This window comes from Kockovaella imperatae (genome assembly GCF_002102565.1).
Source record: "Kockovaella imperatae strain NRRL Y-17943 chromosome Unknown BD324scaffold_13, whole genome shotgun sequence".
In the NCBI taxonomy this organism is placed as follows: domain Eukaryota; kingdom Fungi; phylum Basidiomycota; class Tremellomycetes; order Tremellales; family Cuniculitremaceae; genus Kockovaella; species Kockovaella imperatae.
The window spans coordinates 550946-570488 of NW_019028953.1; the positions used below are offsets into that span (position 1 = coordinate 550946).

Below are 19543 nucleotides of genomic sequence, written 5' to 3' on the forward strand. Positions count from 1 at the left end.
TTTATGGTCTATGTAGTGCATGCCAATCATGAATTCCGCCAAACACTATGGAGATCATGTACTTCCAGCTCAATAGACGTCCCCTCTGGCATGCCCTCGGTGCCAATTCTGAGCAGAGTCAGGGGTTCCTCGGAGAAAAACAGCATTGTAGCACTGTAAGCTCCATCATCTATAAACAACTCCAGAACAGATCGGTCAATCACGCCCCAGATAGATCTTGCAGCAGAGACCTGGGCGACGGAGAATCGATCGTTCCAGAATGGGTTGTCACTTCCGAAGCCCTTTGTATTGCCTCGATCGAGCCAGGCGTGTCCTGCATTTGGGCCTCCAAACATGTATCCCCCTTTGACACTCTCCTTGGATGAGGGAGCAGATACGGCAAAGCTGAATGCAGCCTCATCCCCATATCTCGCCTGGCTGTCAGGTAGCTTGATACTGAAGTAAATGGCGCCACTTCCTGCGCTCGAGAAGTCCACATCCGTCGTCTTGTTGACAAAGTCTGTATCGTGACTCAATCGAGAGTTCAAGATCGGTGAGAGATCATACGGTTCTGAAACAAGGGCCCATCCGGTCCGTTCCAATCGGGTGAGAAAGTTCTTCCTTGGTAAGGACATGATCGAACGCCAGCCTTCATTTGCCGTTGGCAAGACATTGGTATATTGCCAGTTGTTGGCCCAGGCTATACTTACAGCCTCTCCCGGAGCTGTGCCGTCGAAAAATTGTGCTGCATAGTTGTCCTTGGCAAAGTCAGCCAGTCGAGCCGCAGAGTCATGCGGTACGAAGCTGTATCCGTCAAAGTCTCCAGGAAAGTAGAGCATGGTCGCTCCGCCCAGTGGAGCACCGGGATTGATCGAGATGAACAATGTCCAAACTTGCTCTCCAGTAGAAGAGCCATTTGCCTTTACTGGTATTGGGACTAGATTGGGACACTCGTACTGTAGACCCAAGATTCCAAGGTATGAGACGCTGGAGCTCGGAGACCAAGTCTTCAGATCGCGACTGGTGTAGATGCCGATTTTGAACTCAGTGGAATGGGCAATGACCATGACCCAGTGATCCTCATACCAAACGACTTTTGGGTCTCGGAACTGGTTTGATTGGATGTCGATCACAGGATTGCCCTCATATGGAGTAAACGTGTAACCACCGTCTCTGGAATAAGCGATGGCTTGGACTTGGTTCTCCGGCGTGTTGAGAGTATAGATTGCGACGACACCGTCGTCTTGGTCCGGAAAGAAGCCAGAGGTATTCTTCGCGTCAATCACGGCTGAGCCGCTGAAAACTCCAGTCCTTTCATCAGGTGGGAACAGTGCGATTGGCTGATTGGCCCAGTGATAAAGATCCCGAGACGTCGCATGACCCCAATGCTGATTGCCAGCAACGAGCTCGGTGGGATTATCTGGTTACATTAGCGGGCGGCCCGGCGGTACTACTTACACTGGTAGTAGAGGTGCCAGATACCATGCTTATCAACGAAGAGGCCATTCGGGTCATTCATGAAGCCCTGAGACCATTAGCCTACGTTCTGAGGAGAGTATAGGTACCTTTGGAGGTGAAAAGTGTACCTGAGGTCGATACCGGCCAGTATAATCGCCATGGATTGACTGTTCGAGTAGATGAGTTGATCTCATCATGCTCGCCGGACATCGAAGTAGGTCCTCCCGTCAACAAAGATGCGACAGTCAGCCAATACGTCGCCAGGAGGGCCATACAATGAATAGAATAACAATGGAATGGAGAACGGTCCCTACAAAGCCTCCCAACGGCGGACGAAGGGTAATTCGTTGGATTAAAAACATGATTCATTCTCGCGCAATCAAACTCAAGTATCTTTGAAAAATTTATGAATGGCTACATGAGACTTGCATCTGGGGCGGGACACTGCTCAGGCCTGGTTCACATCCTCACGACGACCAACAGTGCTTCGACCCTTGTCGTCGGCAATAGGAAGACCGTCCTCTGAGTCGGTGTCGCCAGTCCATTTGCTTCGCTCGATGATAGGAAGGGGTCTGGGAATGTTCCTCTGGAAGAGAATGTACCTTTTGACGAACCAAGGAAGCCAGACTTTGGTCTCGTAGGAGATGAACTCTGAGGTTGGAACCGAGAAGACCTCTGAACCATGTCAGCGAGGGCTAAAGCTGGACGAACTCACGGTCCAATTCTTCGAGTGTGAGCTGTTTCGTCTCTCGCACGAAACAGAATATCATAATCCACGCGATCAAATTCAGACCCGCGTAGAAACCGACTGCAGGGTCAGCAGAGATGGGCTGTCTCGACTCACAGGCACCGGGCGTCGTCATGACAGTCTTCATTCGCGGGAACGTCAAACTCAAGACACCAGCTGACAAGGTTAGCACCCGCTTCTGCTCGTGGATCTCACCGAAAATGTTGTTGATTGCGACAGCCCAAGCCATACCCTGCTCTCGTTGGATCGTCGGGAACACTTCAGCTGAGTACTGGAAAGCCACGGGACCTTCTCCCCAACAGTAACAGATAGTGAAAAGGTAGACGAAACTACAAAAGTCAGCTCAACCCAAATTCGACTCGACTCACAGTACGACAGGACCAAGACGCGCACCCTTGCTTCCGTCCTGCTTGAGAGTCGACAGACCGGCGGCGAGAAGGAAGACGCACATGAGAGGGAATGTCTATGGTGTCAGGAGACATAACGCCAGAGAATGCTCACGATCAAACAGAGCTTTCGACGACCCTGGGTGTCAATCCAGAAGACGGTGGGAATAGTGAACACAAATTGAAGAGCACCGTATCCAAGAGAAGCGTACAGGGCATTCGTATCAGTGTAACCGGCCTCGGAGAAGATGGTTGACGAATAGAATGAGATGACTATCGTCAGTCAGGGACAACGAACAGACAAACTCACTGTTGATTCCGCACATTTGCTGCGCCAACATGACCGTACTAGCGCCGTAGTTGGCCCTACGGATTCGTGGGACAGTGAAGCAGTCGGCGAGTCGAGAGAAGTAGTTTGCGCCCTGAGCTTCGCGTTGCTCTTCCTCGTAAATTACGTAGGAATAGTAGAAATCTCTCGCGGAGATAATGGGGTGGGCACGTAGTCGCAAGAACGATCTGAAGGCGTCGGCGTTTCTTCCCTTCTTCATGAGCCATCGAGGAGATTCGGGACAGAAGTAGATTCCAAGCATAAGAATGAAGGAGGGAAGGAAAGCGGAACCTAGTTGATAACGCCAAGCGTTCTTGCCGACATCCTTGAAGATACAGTTGGAGCAGAAACCGAGGAAGATACCTGTTCGTCAGCATAGCTGACATATGATGACCCACCGAAGGTGACCCAGAGCTGCCAGAACATGACCAGAGCTCCTCGGATTCGAGCTGGGGCCAATTCAGAGGAGAAGATGGGAACAGTAGCATTCTTGGCACCGATACCAATACCAAGCACGAATCGAGCCGCAAATAGAGCTTGCCAAGAGTGAGTGAACGCGGATCCGATGGGCGTGGCCGTGAGACAGGCACCAGTGATGAAGATTTCACCTCGTCGTCCGAAGTAGTGGTTCAGAGGGTCGACGATCCAAGCGCCACTGCAGGTCAGTTGCGCACCAGACATGTACTCACATGGCGCCTGCGGTCAAGAAGATGATCGAGTTCACCAAGCCAAAGATCCATTCGTCACGACCGGTTGTGCCATCAATACCAAACTCCTTTCGGAAGGTGAGTGCAGCACCGTTTGAACCAGTCTGATCCCAACCTTGGGTGGCGGCACCGACGGCACAGAGCGAGATGGCGTACCAGAGGGTCCAAGGGCCGTGCCACTTGTGTTCGTACTCGTAAGTCAAGGCTTCCAACTCGTCGGCTTGAAGTTGGGAGACACTTCGGAAGTTCTCCGAGTCTCGAGCAACCAGTGCAGCTCGACCAAAGAGTCCGGCATAGTCTCCGAGACCGTTCGCGTGGGCAAATTTCTCGGCATTAGCAATAACCGTTTGTTTTGAGTCGCGCTTGAGGATGTCAGCACGAGATTTTGGGTCGTCTCATGAATCGACTCACTCTGAGGGGGTTCTCGACAATGTTGACGGCGGCTGCACCACTGCCAGATTTGGTCGCGTGCGTCCTCGAAATCTGGGTCGTGAGGTTGTTGTTCTTGTTGTCGACCGTGCCGGTGTAAGTGTTCTCGGATTGCGTACTGGGCCGCTCAACGCCAGGAGCCGCTGAAGCGACGTGCTTTTCAGACATTTCTGATATCTACTTTGTCTATCAGGGGAGATGTAGATGTACAATGTCAAGAATAGGATGAACTCTGGGGGATCCAATCTGGGGTAAAGAGGTCTGATCTGACCAGCCCTCAAGGTATTTGAGCGGGGTGAGAGCGGGTCTCGGGTGGAGCATCATGGTGTGAGAAATTATCACAGACATTCTGTTTTTTACCGGGCTTGGCAGGATTGCGTTAGTCACCGGACGCCTCTGACCACTCGCCCACTTCCCTCCCTCCTCTTCTCCCCTCATGCAGAACTTCGAAGCCTCCACCGTTCCATGCATGAACCCGGGGGTCTACTCTCGGGAAACTTTTAATAAGTCGTCAACCCTGAAGGAGGGCAGAGGGCGACGGTGAATACGTCATTGGCGCACTTTTATTAGACAGCCCAACTCTGGGGTGGCGGCTTCCCCGGTGTGTGGCATCAGACTCTGGGTGGAGTTTGTGAGGTGGCTATGAGATCTGATCACTTGACGAGCGAGCGCTACTGCAGCATCATCGGCACCATGCTCGGCTTGCATTCCGGGCTTCACGGTCTATGTGGGTAGAAAATCATGTCATCAAGAATTATAGGCCGTCGTTTCGAATTATAGGATGATATGCTGATTCTATTGCTGGTCCTGCTTTCTCATGTCCCTCCACTCTGCTTCCACCAGCCGACTCTGTCTCGGTGTCAAGTCCCATCGTGTTCCGAACAACGTATCACAGATCCCCGGACTGCCGAAACCGTCGGAGAATGAAACGTTGGCGCGAGTGTGATGCTCGGAATGTGCACGGTTGTCCAGGAAGGAGGCTAACAGGTCGACGGCAAATGCGGTGATCCCTTTAAGTCCGTCCTCGTCTTCTTCAACATGCTCCTTGATCCCTTTCTCTGGGGTGCCGCCCCTACTGACCGAGCGGGATGGCTTCAATGGCGCTGAGAAGTCGTAGCCCGAGTGCTCGTATAGACCTCCAATAGCACCGACTCCAGCAATCAGGAGGTGGAATCGAGGATCCGCATGGTTCCCAAACACAGCCAGCGGGATCAAATATGGACAAATGATCTCAAGCAGGAAATCCGGTGGTGACATGTAGCATGCGCTGACAGCCTTGGTCGCTGATGTTGAATGGTGAAGCGAGTGACGCAGCCATTTCATGAGCTTGAGATTGGGTCTGTGTAACAGATGACGGTGGAAGAGATACTGAACGACATCGTGACCGATCGCCATGCCCACTAGGCCGATCAAGAAGCGTAATGGTGATATTCGAGAAGGTCCCGAGAATGCGAGTCCGGTGCGTTCCATAAACAGCATGGCTGGTAGCAGCAAGAAGAACTGGTTGAACAGGACTCTGGGCAGTAGCTCGACATATTTGCGTCGGTCCGATGTCCGTACTTTGGAACGGAGGAAGAGGGAATGTGAATCACAGTATTCGAAGGCAAAGCCAACAATGTGAAATACAACCTCTTGAAGCGCGAATGTAGCGGTAGCGAGAGGTATGCTCAAGGCGATGGCATTGAACATGATCTGAGATTGCGGCAGTGGCCATATCCTCGACGTTGATAATTTGGACTCGTGAGCTTATGTACTGAATCTCCGGACACGTCTTTCGCATGCTGACTCATAGCGACCATGGTAATAATTTTTTCCCCGTGTCAATATGACGCCGAAATGCCATGATCAGTTCCGATTCTGCCCGAGTGCATTCGTGCTGACCGATGCTACATTCTGTGAGCGAAAAGTGTAAGGAGATATCTTGCCACCTATGGAAATATGCACACGTCGTCCTGAGGTGGTCGGCCTCTAAAACGGACCCGAGACTAGATCTTATTCGCAATTATTGATGACGGGATGCCGATGACCGAGCAGTTGAATTTCGGCTTGGCGGTGGCTTATAAATACATCCACCCGTATTGCGCAACAACGTCAGGGCCGCCCTCAACGATGGCATCGCAGAATGCGTGATGGTCCATTGTACCAGATCAGATCGCCTCTACTTGTCACCAGGCCGCTAGAGCTCTTCCGCCCACACGTTTGAGCCCCAAACGCCATCCCTTGCATGTCAACTTCGGCTCTGGCACAGTGAGTAGCAAGGCGCAGGGGATTGGTCGGTTGAGAGCAAGCAAAGGTTCTGCTGTACGCCAGCTATGCATACGGGTCGGTCGGGCTCTCTGTTATCGTGGTAGTCCTCATAAACTAATGCTTTCGAGCATTTCACCACAAAACAGACTACGGTACAATCTGTCGCTCTTTTCCGGAAAATTCGAAAGGCACACAGGGTGAAAATACTTCACCTGTAATGTTCTGTTGCTCGTCGTCGGCCACATTAGCATGATATTAATATGGAAGTCTTTTTGAAGGCTTCCTCCGGCCACTGGAGTTGGCCTAGTATCACAATCCCTAGCGGCTCTCGGGTCACACATGCTACCTCACTCGAACTGTCCGCTCTTACGTTATGCCTCAGCTGAGCGAACGGGAATTTTGACATTATTGAACGTACACTAGTCTCAATGAAGGACTTGGAGTGGGGGAGCTATCCGGGTCTCTCTGAGCTTGGCAACGGGATCCAGGACTATATTAGGAGTGAGGATCCCCACATTCCACTTCTGCGCCCGTCTTCTTACCATGCTCCTGGCTCTGCTTATTTTGGCACCTCTCTTGTCTACCTCATATGAGGTAAAGACACCGCCTCTGGACACGCCTTGGACATATACCGCCGGAACCGATCCTTGGCCAGAGTATCCTCGACCCCAGCAAGTGCGGGATCGATGGCAGTCACTCAATGGTATCTGGTCTTGGCGCAATGGAGCCGCTGACGAGCTCAATGGGCCGGTCCCGACTGGCAACCTAGGAACCGATGTCCTAGTGCCGTCTTGCCTTGAGAGTGGACTATCTGGAGTTATGGCGAACAACACTGGCAATGGGACCATCCTACACAGTTGGTATCAAACGACCTTCAATGTGACAGAGGACTGGCAAGGAGAAAATATTCTCATCAACTTTGGAGCCGTCGACTACCAAGCTACTGTTTTCGTGAACGGACAACAGGTCGTTCAGCACACCGGAGGTTATTTGCGGTTCTGGGCTGACATCACTTCGGCTGTAAAGGTCGGACAGAGCAATGAGCTGGTGGTCTTTGTCTTTGACCCGACTGATAGTGAACCATACGTTGTACCAATTGGAAAGCAAACTTTGAACCCCAGCCACATCTTCTATACGCCTTGTACTGGTATATGGCAGCAGGTCTTCATCGAGCCTGTCCCTGCAGATCACATCGAATGGATCGATCTCGATGGAGATATGAACGGACAGGTCAACATTACTGTGCACTCGGCAAACAACTCGTCTTCGAGTGTGACCGTGAAAGTATGGGCCGATGACGGTCAAGTGGCAGCCACAGGGACCGGTTCGTCGGACTCGCCGATCGTATTTGAGGTCGCCAATCCCAAGCTCTGGAGTCCGGAGAGTCCCACCCTGTATAATATCACCGTTACACTCGGTAATGACACCGTAGCGACCTATACGGGTTTCCGTACGGTAGGTAAGGGCATGGTGAATGGCATGATGCGGCCACTACTCAATGGTGAATTCCTCTTCACCTTCGGTCCCTTGGACCAAGGATTCTGGCCCGATGGAATATATACACCGCCCAATTATGAAGCGATGGTCTTCGATCTCAAGACTCTAAAGAGCCTTGGTATGAACATGATCCGGAAACATATCAAGGTCGAAATGGATCTGTTTTATCATGCTTGCGATACCATGGGATTCTGGGTTATTCAAGACCAGCCCGCTCTCAATATCCAGAACGGTGCAGAACCCAATTCAACTCAACAAGACGTGTTCAACTCCCAACTCTTTGAGCTGGTCGAAAAGCACAGATCGTTCCCGTCTATATGTACCTGGGTCATCTATAACGAGGGATGGGGCCAAGTTGGCGCGCCAGAGCTCTACCTGGCGCCAATGGTCCGATCACTGGACCCGACACGCCTGATCGATGCTACTACGGGATGGAACTGGCACGGTGCCGGCGACTATGTCGATAATCACCATTATTCAGAGCCTCAATGTGGTACACCATTCTACTCGATCGCCTCGAGTCCATATGACCCCAACTATATCGGCTTCCAGGGGGAATTTGGCGGAATTGGGAACAATGTCAGTATCGATCATCTGTGGAACGTCCAGCAAGCCATCAACGGGATCAATCAGACATACGAGCTGGATGCCACTGTTGAAATATGGAACTACAGGGCACATCTCATCCTCGATGAGCTTCGTCAGCAGACTGAAATGTTTGCTTGCTCAGGTGCAGTGTGGACTCAAACCACCGACGTGGAAGGGGAGGTCAATGGCTTCTTGACCTATGATCGGCGTATTCTTCGGCCCAACATCACGCAATGGCAGAGTGACATCTACGCATTGTATCAGGCTGCAGCGGATAGGGGCGGGTGGAACCCGGACTCCGCCGCCTGCATTGGGCCGCATGCTAATGCCACAAAACGGTGGAATTGCTGAGATGCTGCATTTTGTAGCCGTATAATAATATCAACTTGTTTGTGATTTCATTTTCGCTCGCCATGTATCCCGTTCCTGAACATCCCACGCCCCTCACCTAAGTCAAGACATAGTTGCAGGCCTTGATGAACCAATTTTTGGGAGGCGGCTCGTCATAGCTGACTTCCTCGTCACTGGGAATGTTGCTGACAAAGTCAAGATCCTCCAATCGGGTCCATCCAGGTCGCTTCCATGCCTGATAAAAGACAGCCAGCGAAACGAATAAGGCGATATTGACGTAGTTGACCACAAAGTTGGCTCCGCTCCAGTTGCCATGCGTAAAGACTTCCCAGCCATTGAGGAAAACGACAATCAAACACCAGAACAATGCCCAATAGGCGGGGAGTGGCTGCCATCTGTTCCAGTAACTACGGATCAGCCTTGAATGCTCGTGTGGCACCCACTGAAATTGCTTCCGGTCAATGCCCTGTGCGGCAAGTCCGTTCTTGAAGCGGAGATATGCACCCACAATCACACTCCAACAGATGAAACTAGCAATCGAGGTGATGTTCTGGTGTAAGCCGTGATAATCTCTCTCACACTCACCTGCAACCAGTTGAATACTGTCGCACTTCCCTTGGAAAGCGTGAGGTACGCCAAGGCGAAGGAAAGAGAGGACACCACCAGCGAGACGATGGGCAGCCCCTTTTTCGTGGTTTTGACGAAGATGCTGGGTGCTTGACCACGGAGCGCCAGACCATATATCATCCGAGATACACTGTACAATAGCGAATTGCCCGAAGATAGCGCAGAGAGCATGACAATAGCATTGATGAGGGAGGGTAACTGACATTGAGCGTTGTCGTAGTCCAACCACTCACCACTTTTATGCCAGCACGATCAAAAGCGATAACGAAGGGGGAAGATGCCGAAGTGCCGGTCGATTGCAGGAGCTTTGGATCGTTGTACGGTACAAGCATACCAATCACAAAGATACTGGCACAGAAGAAGATGGCGATACGGTAAAAGACCCGGCGAATGGCTTTGGCGACTGCCACACGTGGGTTCTTCACTTCTGCAGCGGCCTGGGGTAAGTACTGTGTTTGGCAAAGACAACTTACGAAGCCAATCATTTCGATACCGCCGTACGAATTGGCAGCTTGTACAAGATCGGTAAACCAACCCAAAAAGTTGCCGAGACTTCCCTTTGAGTGGTATTGTGCGAAGGCACCCGGTGACTTCCAGTATCGGAATCCAATGCGGTCATGGTTTGGGCCCCCACCTAGGTCGACCACGAGACCGCCGATGAGCAAACCGATGATGAAGAAGACTGATGGTCAGCAGACAGAGCGCCTTGCACACACTTTTCATCATAGCAAATGCGAATTCTGACTCGCCAAACCATCGGACACCGAGCAGGTTCTCATAGGGTCAGACACTCCCTCAGGCTTCACTCACTATGACGATACAGAATGCGGCAAAGACCACGAGATAACCCGCCTGATGAGGAATCGTGAAACCTGTCATAAGCCTAGTTAAGGCCAAATCCCACTTACTTGTATCCCAGAATGAGACAAGGATACTGGCTGCGATGATCTCTGAAGGAAGCGATATCATGTACTGGAGACAAATTTGCCATCCCATCGCAAACCCGAGCGAGGGGTGTAGCCATCGCTCGGTATAATGAATGTAGGAGCCAGAGATTGGAGCATACACGGCCATCTCTCCGAGACACACCACTGACCGTCAACACGCCTTCGCTGGCTCTCGACTCACACACCGAGTAGATCACTGATCCCACGACGACATACGCCAGGAAGGCTCCCAATGGTCCACCGTGAGCGATAGCTGTATAGGTGATAAGCGGATGGGACAGAGGGGGAGATATGTTCACTAACCTTTTCCACTTCCCAAGAACAATCCTGTGCCAATGACCCCCGCGAGGGCGATCATCTGCATGTGCCGTTGCTCCATCTTACGCTGCACGCCATCGTACAGATGTGTGTGCACATCGATGTTAGTGTCACACATCGCCTCGTCGGCAGGAATGACCGAGGCGTCATGAATCTCGTATTTGTCTTGCTTGTCATCGTCGAAGTCTGGAACAGCTCGGGCTGCTTCCACGTCGTTCGGGGCCATGTTGAAGAGGATTCTATGTGTGTAAGCTGTCTGGAATGAGATGTCAATCGTAAAGATAGTGATTCCACCATGCCCCACTCTCTTGGCCCCTTGCCGGCAGAATGACCGGAGGAATGAGTGTTATTTCCGTCCCTCCGCCTGGGGGCGCATTCGGCTTGGTGGGGAGCTTGAGAACGCTCGGCCCGAATTTCGGCTCGACCAGAGGATACCAGATAAGACTGAGTATGGACCCCTCAGGGACACGGACAATCAGTGAAGAATGTCGTAGTTAACGCCCCTTCCTCCACACGGGCCGCGATCAGACAAGGTGGGAAAGACATGCTTGAGTAAGAGGTAAAGGCAAGGTGGACAAGTTATCGCGGGCAGCCCAGGCAAATTCATCGTCGATCCATGTCGTTTGTAGTATGCTCATGGCGCGCAGAGCAACTCCTCGTCCCAAAAGGAACAATAGTGCGAGACATGACGGTACAAATGCCTCGACATCTCTCCGTGCAGCTGAGGTGATCGAAGCTGGGCCACATGGTTTAGCTTACGTCATCTCATAGAGTCATCCTCTTAGCCTGTCACCTTCACCTTCTTCTAGAATGTCCACATACCACGGCATGAACGACACTTCTGACCCGCTACAGCGTCTGGGGGCCTCTCTGTTCTTGACGATCATTGCGAATGCAGACTTCGGGGCTATTCTTAACGCCGAGCGGGTCTGCCGCTCATGGCGCGCTCTCATAGTCAAGCATACCAAGAGCATCTGGACAAGGGAATGTCGCTCGGTCGGGGTGGAGGCGAAGCACATGGCTTTTCTGGAGGCATTCGAGAGTCGTCCGGTCCTCAGTTGGTCCGGAGACCCTGACGAGATGGAGCATCAAGATCCAAACGAAGAGTCCAGAGTGGATTGGAGAGGCATATGCAAATCGAGGGTTGAGTTGGACAGGAACTGGAGATGGGGCAGGTGTCGGGATGGGTGGATAGCCCCGGCTGATAACGCTGTCTGGCGATTCCAAATAGATCCAGAACAGCAGACAACTATTGTGTCGAGTCGGATGGGTTGGTCGACTCTGATGATGACCGCTGACCTCAGGCGGCCTTGTGATTCATGACACAAGCCCACAACTTCTCGGTCCGATCTCTCACATCCGAGATGTGCATCCAGCGGCACATGTGGAATTGGCCATGGGGCATGTAGTTTTTGACATCGGCGAGGGTAAGTCTTCGACTCCACCTCGCCGGCTGACGGCAGTCAACCTCACTCTTCAGGTTTACCGTACACAATCGGCTATCAATCGCTCGAATCATCCTACTCCCGCTCCTAATCAACGACCTCGTCTGACCGCCTCGGCGGTAGGCTCACCGGGATTCAACGGCAAGACTTGGGCTCGGGCACTGCCTCGTGGACATCTACTCTACTACCGTACCATCTCCCCGCCCACTGAATGTCACGCGTTCCGAGCCAGGGTCGATCGTGAGGGACAGAAGGAGAGAGCCGTGTTGGCCACAGCCGGCTCCGAAGCCTTGTACATTTGGGATCTGGACGATGCAAGCCGGGTTGAGCGGATCTCCATACCCCAGGGGCAGAGACACTCGGTGCAAGTGAGTGGAATGGAATTCCCGATGGGACTGACTGTTCAGTACGTGGAATTTGACGAAGAGTATATCTTTGTCTGCTCATTGCTGCAAATGCACATCTATTCCCGCAGAACTCGGACACACATCTTGTCCTTCCCACCAGATCCGGAGAATATTTACACAACTGCTTCGCAGGCGTTCGCGCTCGACACTCTCCACGATGTTGCTCCTGTTCAATCGCCGAATGGGCGTATGGCTATGGGGCGGGCCGAATTGACCGCCACCGATCGGGGGAGTGACGTGTGGCGACGAGTTCTCGAGAGATCCACAGAAGCAGGCTTGACGAGGCAGCGAGGCTCAGACTCAGTCGTCATGGACTTTACAGCGTGAGCGCGTTGAAAAATGCGTGCCTGATAGCAGATGTCACTACACTCCCACGGATCTCATCTGCACCGCCAGACTCGGGGTCATCCTCATTGTCCGAAACTACCGCGCCGCCTTGGCCAGCCCAAGCTTTGAAGAGAGGCAAAGAAGAGTAGTCGATAGTACCGTTTGGCTGGGCACTGGTTCCGCGGTCCATCTGCTGGCGGTGCACGACACCCAGGTCGCGGCGGTCATGTCCACCGCTCTCATCTCGTTTGACACGCGATCTCTGGCTTCGACACCCCCCCACCTAAACGTTCATGCTCCGCTGGGTATGCACCCAGAAGGCCTCTCATTGGCTTCATGTGTCCAGATGGATCGAAAAAAATTATACTTTTCATATTGGGCGGCAGGCGAACATGAGGCGAATCCGCATGCTCAGCTGCCCATGGAGGCATTGCAGGCCTCTGGCATGTGTATCCGCGTGTTGGATTTTAGTGTCCCGGCTAATTGACCAGGAAAATATTCGCTCAACCCGCTTGTGGAAAGAAAATGGTCAGATTGGCAACCCGGTCGCCCACCGGGAGATGAAAAGTCTCAATACAGCGCTTGCATATTTTCGATCAGCGGTAATCTATTTCGAGGTATTTTCAGTCCTTGTTTGGAGCGGTTTCAATACCAGCGTCGCAGTCTTGATGCAGCCATTGCAGTCCAGATCCGATCCGCTGCACGTGGTTGAGCGATTTCTCAAAAGACACATTTCGGTGTGCGGGATTTGCCTACGTTCACGTGTTGGAGGAAAAAGCACGAAAGCGCCCTATATAACCACATACTGATGGTGGTGACCTCGATCCCCCTTTGACGTCGCCACTCCTACTGACCATGTCGTCTGGATACGTTGAAGAAGACTTGGAAAAGGCCAACGATCTCGAAAAGGTCACCAGCGGTGGCTCGACCGCAGTGGGTCCATCTACTGGCAAAGTGAGTTGATCCAATGTGGCACCATTGACGCTCCAGGAATTCCTTCGCACCAGGACGATCAATTATGAGCTACCTCCTCAGAGCTCGACGCGGAACAATCGGATTCCGATAGAGTACAGAACGTTGTCCATTCACGTCTATGACTCACAACGATTCGAGCAGCACAAAGAAGCCAAAGAAAATCCCAGTGACGCCGAATTCTTCGCCAAACTCGACTATCACACCCTTCCCGCAGACGAAGTCTGTCAGCGTCTGAATGTCTCCCGCACACTTGGTCTCGACAAGGCTGCCGCCGCTAAGCGTCTGCAACGTAATGGTCCGAATAGGCTGTCCAAGGGAAACCCTCAATATTGGAAGAAGATTCTCAGGTATCTCTTTGGGGATTTCTGCTCAGTTTTGTGGATCGGTGTCATCATCTTCTTCATTTCTTGGAAGCCCCTAGGTGATCCGCCCGCTCCATACAATCTCGCTCTCGGTATTTTGGTCATCATCGTTATCTTACTTCAGGCTTTCTTTTCCGCTTTCCAAGACTGGTCGTCTCAGAAGGTAATGAACAGCATCCTCAATTTGGTACCTGAAAATGCTACGGTCACTAGAGATGGACAACAGATCTCTGTACCTTCTGCCGATCTCGTTACAGGTGACATAGTCCACATGTCCATGGGTAACCGGGTTCCGGCCGACATTCGAATTCTGCAGGCTTCACCGGACCTCAAGTTCGATCGTTCAATTCTCACTGGAGAGGCGGAGGAGGTTGCAGGCGTTGTCGACACCGACGAGACCAACTACCTGGAGGCTCAGAACATCGCTTTGCTTGGAACTCACTTATGCAATGGCTCCGCTGTCGGTGTCGTCGTTCTCACCGGCTCGAAGACGCTCATGGGCAGAATCAACAAGCTCACATCGGCTCCCGCCAACGGTAGAACCAATTTGCAGAGGGAGATCACGCGATTTGTCTGGATCATCGTCGCACTCACCGTCACGCTCATCGTCATCATGACTATCACCTGGGCCGCGTGGCTCCGAGTGGATCACTTCGATTTCCTGAACGTCCCTGGTTTCCTGACGGACGTAATGGGTCTCGTTGTCGCTTTCATCCCCGAAGGTCTTCCCATCGCCGTCGCCATGACTTTGGGCAACATCGCTCGGCGGATGAAGAATGTCAACATTCTGCCGAAGTCCCTGTCCACTGTGGAAACCTTGGGATGTGTCAACATTGTCTGCTCAGACAAGACTGGCACATTGACAGAAAACCGAATGACCGTAGTCTCGATCGGATTTGCGGACCAGGCTTTCACTACCGAGAGCTTTTCCAACCTCCGTACTGTGCCCGCCTATGGTCAACTCGAGACTGCTATGGCTGTGTGTAACGATGCTCAATTCGACGACGATACGGTTGCTGTTGAAGAGCGCAAGATCCAGGGAAACGCCACAGACGGAGCTTGCCTGCGTTTCGCGCATGCCGTCGATCGCAATGCAGTCCCCAAAATCTTCAATCTGCCTTTCAACTCTCGAAACAAGTACATGCTCACCGTCGCCCGCCCCGAGAAGGACCTCCTGTTGATGATCAAAGGAGCCCCTGATGTCCTCATTCCCCTTTGCACGCAAATCATGAACAGTGACGGATCGATTCACCCGCTGGAAGGCAAAGCGCGGGCCGATTTGATCGCTCAGCAGGAAACGTGGGCCAGGCAGGGTCAACGAGTCATCATGGTCGCTCAAAAACCTTTCGAGACGGACATCGAGGCCGGCACTACTCAGTACGAGCGATCAGTCACCGACTCAGCCAACGACTTCACTATTCTTGGTCTCATCGGTATTGTTGATCCACCTCGTGCCGACACTGCCCGCACCGTTGCCGATTGCCGTCGCTGCGGTGCTCGATTCTTCATGATCACGGGTGACTTTGGCCTGACAGCCGGTGCTATTGCCAAGCAGATCGGAATCCTCACCCATATCCCGGACACTTTTGACAAGCTATCTGCGGATGGTTCAGATCGATCTCTCGTCGTGGAGGGCAAGGATCTGAATGCCGTCACTGTTGAGCAATGGGATCAAATCTGCATGTACGAAGAGGTCGTTTTCGCCAGGACAACACCTGAACACAAGCTCAAAATCGTAGAGGAATTGCGATTCAGAAATTTCGTCGTCGCCGTGACAGGAGACGGTGTCAACGACGCACCTGCTCTCAAGGCAGCCGACGTGGGTATCGCCATGGCGTCTGGATCCGAAGTTGCCATGGAAGCTGCCGATCTGATCCTCTTGGGAGACTTTTCAAGCATCATCGAGGGTATCCGACTCGGACGATTGGTTTTCCAAAATCTGCAAAAGGTCATTTCGTATCTGCTACCCGCCGGATCGTGGTCCGAAGACTGGCCCGTGTTCCTCAACGTCTTCTTCGGTTGCCCGTTGCCACTGAGCTCTTTCCTTATGATTATCATCTGTTGCTTCACCGACCTCATGTGCTGTCTTACTCTGGTCTTTGAGGAGGAGGAGTTCGACCTACTATCGCTTCCCCCTCGCAATCCGAAAAAGTCACATTTGGTCAACTTCAAAATCTATGGACAGTCTTACCTCTTCATTGGTATGCTCGAGACGATCACTGCACACGCCATGTTCTTTTACTACATATACTCATACGCGGGTATCCCGGTGCACAAAATGTTCTTTGCTTTCGCCCATTATTCGGATGGATACTATGGTCACACCCAGGCAGAGCTTAACAACTTCCTCAACACTGGTCAATGTGTCTACTTTGTGACCTTGGTCATTCTTCAATTTGCCAACCTGCATTCGGTTCGCAACAAGCGATTGTCCATCTTGCAACGAGGTCCTTTCCGAAATCCCTGGTTGTTCGTCGGTCCGGTAGTCAGTCTGGCTATTGCAATCTTCGTCACTGAAGAGCCTGGGCTGCAAAGACTGTTTGGCACTGCATCGGTCCCGATAAAGTTTTGGTGCTTGCCTATTCCCCTGGCCGTCGGCATCTTGGTTATGGACGAGATGAGGAAGCTCCTCGTCAGGTCATTCCCACAAGGTCCGCTAGCCAAGATTGCGTGGTAGTAAGGGTAGAATCATAGATGTTAGACTGTGTATGGATACCTCATGTATGACTTGTACTATCAATGAGAGTCTGGTCTACTGGAATGTTCTTGCTCAACGTTCTCTTGACTGACCTCCTCAGCGCAAGGGGATAGTCCCACCACTCCCCCTCGCTCCGAAACATCAGCGACATACAGTGCGATCCAACGTAAGGAAGACGGCATCTGCTAAAGGCTCACGGTAAGATGCAGCAAGTACAAAGAAAATTCATGTTCTGAAAATTGTGGCTCGCAATCGTGCCATACGGCCATCAAAAAATAGAGTTGCGCATATTGCCACATCGCCCGCTCTGGTCAAAGCAAAGCTCGCATCGAGCGCAGCCGCAGTGTGTGAGTGGGTTGTGTGCCACAGAGAGGCTCTGCGACCGCAATTGGCATGCACTTCACGCCGCGAAGCTGCTCAGAACTGCTTGTCTGAAATCCTTGCCGGAACTCCCCGCTCAACATCATGTCTTTGGACGGTAGTGTAGCACGACTCACTGTTCTCGACCAAAGTCCGCGCTGAAACGAAGTTGTAAAAGCTGTACATCGCTGTATGGAAATTATTATGCTAATGATAAATCAATTACAAGCTACATCTCCTTCTGTACTACCTCCGCTTTGTTGTCATACTGGGCGGTCTGAAAGAGCTTGCTCGGTGAGGAGCTTCGCTGAGAGACGAACTGGTCTACGGCGGTAGTTCGGAACTTTCGTGCAGATACACGGTTCTCGAACAAGACGTCCAACTCCCCATATGTTCGTCCCTTGGGTTCGGGAACACGGAAGAAGGTCCAGACGAGGCAGAGGAAGCACATACCAGCCCAAAACAGTCCGGTCTTTCCTCCCCAGTTCAGTTGATCTGGGTTGAGGAAGTAAGGCATGATAATGGCGTTGACGATGCCAAAGATATTGTATACGATTCGGGAGATGACGACAGTCTTTGCTCGGAGACGGGTAGAAGAGATCTCAGCGACCAAAGAGTAACAGACCGGGCCCACAGTGCCGTCGTACAAAGCTGTGTAGCAGAGTAACAGCGCGCCTATTGCCCATTGAGCACCAAGACTGGATGTGGAGATGAAGCCGAGACCTCCGATGACGACCAAGAGAGTGCAAAGTCCCATGAGACCGACGAGGTAGAGCCGTCTGCGTCCAACGTGAAGCATGAGGAACCACGATGTAATGGTGCCGCACATGCCAATAGCGTATTGACCGATGGAGAGGTTGAACGCGTTGCTGGTTGCGAGACCTGCCTGTTCAAGGAAGTATGTGGAGTAGCCCATGAATGCGCCTACAAACACCAGGTCAGAACAGTCACAAACACCAGATTATGGATTCGACTCACTGCCGCAGAGGTTCTGAATGGCCCAGACACCACTCGCGATTTCCGTTCGTCGGAGATCCACACCCGTGAAACAATCCCAGTATCTGGTACCGGCGGACATAGACTTTTCGATGGCGTTGGTGTGAATCATCAAAGCCAAAGAATCCTCCAGCTCGCTTTCTGTAACTTGCGTGTTGAGTCTTCGGATGACACTTCGAGCCTGGTCATAATGCCCTCGTCGGACCAGCCACCAAGGAGATTCGGGAGCAAAGATCGTTCCGATAAGGATAGGTGCAGGCCAGAGCCACTGCAAGGCAAAGGGAACACGGTACGCCCATTCGCTGTCCCACTGTAACACGCCCCGAAGAACTCCGGATGCGATGAGTTGACCGATGACCCAGCAAAGGTTTACGTAAGCGCAAAGGTAAGGTCGAAGGGCGACAGGAGAGACCTCGGCCGCGTACGCGGTTGTCAAAGTCTGGAAGACACCCCAGGGAATACCCTGAATGATCTCTCCGGCGAGAAGGGTTTGAATATTGTGGGCAAAGAATGGGATGAAGATGGCGCAGATCATCATTGAGAGGGCTGCAATCATTGTCTTTTTGTAACCGAAGCGTTCTGAGGCCCATCCGTTCAAGGCGAGTCCAATGATTTCGCCGACTTGGGCACCATTTGAGAGAGATGCCTGCCACTTGGCAGAGATGCTGTACTTGCCCTGATTGTCGAGTGAGCCGTACTTCCTCGCGAATTGAGGCAAAGCGTAAAAATTGTTGATGAGTACGACATCAAAGCCTTCCATGACGCTTCAAGCGTTTAGCCGAAGACCACGCGTCTACACTTACATGGCAGTAGAGAGGAGAATCGACCATGCAGCAGCCTTCGGATACCTCCTGAGACCTTCCATCAAAGTCATCTTCTTCTCCGTTGCGGTGGCATTTCGCGCTGCATCCACCACTTCATCGTAATTCTGAATGTCTGCCTGAACATCGGCAGCGTGATGAGTCTCAATCTTGTTGCTGTCAAACATGGTGAATGATGGTCAGATTTGACGAGGCCGATGGGTTGTGAGTCAATTGATTGCATCCTGCGTGCTCTTTATAGCCCCTGTACCCGTCTGTCAGGCGAGTCTGGAAGACGTCACTTTCCCTCTGTTCGGAGTTATCCATAGGCTTCAGGTGCCGTATGGTGAAGGGGGGCCACAAAAATAATCGGCCCCACAGGGAGTCCTCATTCATTCTCGGACCATTGGAAAAAAAAAACGCCCTCAAAAATGGAACTACCCTGCTCCATTGGTCACGACTTGTTCAAAAAAATGTTGCGCACTCTTGAAAAGAGGCGCACCATTTGAAAATACGCCGATCTCGGTCTTCGAGTAACAATCATTATTGCATTTACACCGTTT

General features: G+C 52.0%; 8 protein-coding genes across 8 annotated transcripts; 3 read left to right on the plus strand and 5 right to left on the minus strand.

The window, feature by feature from the left end:
* Positions 1-5: 5 nt before the first annotated feature.
* Positions 6-1812, minus strand: BD324DRAFT_635336 (glycosyl hydrolase). Its single transcript, XM_022016801.1, has 3 exons — positions 1545-1812; positions 1438-1504; positions 6-1399 (listed from the first exon to the last, which is right to left on the minus strand). The coding sequence occupies exons 1-3, from the start codon at positions 1632-1634 to the stop codon at positions 27-29; spliced, it is 1530 nt and encodes a 509-aa protein (XP_021869085.1). The 5' UTR covers positions 1635-1812; the 3' UTR covers positions 6-26.
* A 73-nt stretch (positions 1813-1885) lies between these two features.
* Positions 1886-4203, minus strand: BD324DRAFT_583199 (putative sugar transporter; the record flags this gene model as incomplete). The annotated part of the gene is made up of 10 exons (XM_022013602.1): positions 1886-2112; positions 2153-2245; positions 2282-2341; positions 2381-2514; positions 2554-2648; positions 2687-2844; positions 2882-3262; positions 3298-3554; positions 3589-3968; positions 4018-4203. 10 exons carry the CDS (start codon positions 4201-4203, stop codon positions 1886-1888), a joined length of 1971 nt encoding a protein of 656 aa, XP_021869086.1.
* A 502-nt stretch (positions 4204-4705) lies between these two features.
* BD324DRAFT_635339 (hypothetical protein) lies at positions 4706-5996 on the minus strand. The gene has a single exon (XM_022016802.1). It carries the CDS (start codon positions 5722-5724, stop codon positions 4831-4833), a length of 894 nt encoding a protein of 297 aa, XP_021869087.1. The 5' UTR covers positions 5725-5996; the 3' UTR covers positions 4706-4830.
* Positions 5997-6825: 829 nt separating this feature from the next.
* Positions 6826-8763, plus strand: BD324DRAFT_643335 (glycoside hydrolase superfamily; the record flags this gene model as incomplete). Its single annotated transcript, XM_022017537.1, has 2 exons — positions 6826-8651; positions 8736-8763. 2 exons carry the CDS (start codon positions 6826-6828, stop codon positions 8761-8763), a joined length of 1854 nt encoding a protein of 617 aa, XP_021869088.1.
* A 52-nt stretch (positions 8764-8815) lies between these two features.
* BD324DRAFT_583206 (amino acid permease/ SLC12A domain-containing protein) lies at positions 8816-10728 on the minus strand (the record flags this gene model as incomplete). The annotated part of the gene is made up of 10 exons (XM_022013604.1): positions 8816-9125; positions 9162-9268; positions 9304-9543; positions 9579-9782; positions 9819-10027; positions 10062-10119; positions 10156-10217; positions 10254-10436; positions 10474-10545; positions 10596-10728. 10 exons carry the CDS (start codon positions 10726-10728, stop codon positions 8816-8818), a joined length of 1578 nt encoding a protein of 525 aa, XP_021869089.1.
* Positions 10729-11431: 703 nt separating this feature from the next.
* BD324DRAFT_635358 (hypothetical protein) lies at positions 11432-13619 on the plus strand. Its single transcript, XM_022016803.1, has 5 exons — positions 11432-11880; positions 11915-12037; positions 12074-12423; positions 12463-12785; positions 12820-13619. The coding sequence occupies exons 1-5, from the start codon at positions 11439-11441 to the stop codon at positions 13274-13276; spliced, it is 1695 nt and encodes a 564-aa protein (XP_021869090.1). The 5' UTR covers positions 11432-11438; the 3' UTR covers positions 13277-13619.
* Positions 13620-16878, plus strand: BD324DRAFT_657714 (K, P-type ATPase). Its single transcript, XM_022018869.1, has 2 exons — positions 13620-13743; positions 13780-16878. Exons 1-2 carry the CDS (start codon positions 13645-13647, stop codon positions 16801-16803), a joined length of 3123 nt encoding a protein of 1040 aa, XP_021869091.1. The 5' UTR covers positions 13620-13644; the 3' UTR covers positions 16804-16878.
* A 535-nt stretch (positions 16879-17413) lies between these two features.
* BD324DRAFT_583082 (general substrate transporter) lies at positions 17414-19168 on the minus strand (the record flags this gene model as incomplete). The annotated part of the gene is made up of 3 exons (XM_022013593.1): positions 17414-18108; positions 18163-18944; positions 18984-19168. The coding sequence occupies 3 exons, from the start codon at positions 19166-19168 to the stop codon at positions 17414-17416; spliced, it is 1662 nt and encodes a 553-aa protein (XP_021869092.1).
* Positions 19169-19543: the final 375 nt, after the last annotated feature.

Coding starts and splice junctions, on each gene's coding strand:
- BD324DRAFT_635336 (XM_022016801.1), bottom strand. CDS start 1,634: ATGATGAGATCAACTCATCTACTCGAACAGTCAATCCATGGCGATTAT. Junction 1,505..1,544: donor TACACTTTTCACCTCCAAAG/GTACCTATACTC, acceptor TAATGGTCTCAG/GGCTTCATGAATGACCCGAA. Junction 1,400..1,437: donor CTGGCACCTCTACTACCAGT/GTAAGTAGTACC, acceptor TAATGTAACCAG/ATAATCCCACCGAGCTCGTT.
- BD324DRAFT_635339 (XM_022016802.1), bottom strand. CDS start 5,724: ATGTTCAATGCCATCGCCTTGAGCATACCTCTCGCTACCGCTACATTC.
- BD324DRAFT_635358 (XM_022016803.1), top strand. CDS start 11,439: ATGAACGACACTTCTGACCCGCTACAGCGTCTGGGGGCCTCTCTGTTC. Junction 12,038..12,073: donor AGTTTTTGACATCGGCGAGG/GTAAGTCTTCGA, acceptor GGCTGACGGCAG/TCAACCTCACTCTTCAGGTT. Junction 12,424..12,462: donor GGCAGAGACACTCGGTGCAA/GTGAGTGGAATG, acceptor CTGACTGTTCAG/TACGTGGAATTTGACGAAGA.
- BD324DRAFT_657714 (XM_022018869.1), top strand. CDS start 13,645: ATGTCGTCTGGATACGTTGAAGAAGACTTGGAAAAGGCCAACGATCTC. Junction 13,744..13,779: donor TGGGTCCATCTACTGGCAAA/GTGAGTTGATCC, acceptor TTGACGCTCCAG/GAATTCCTTCGCACCAGGAC.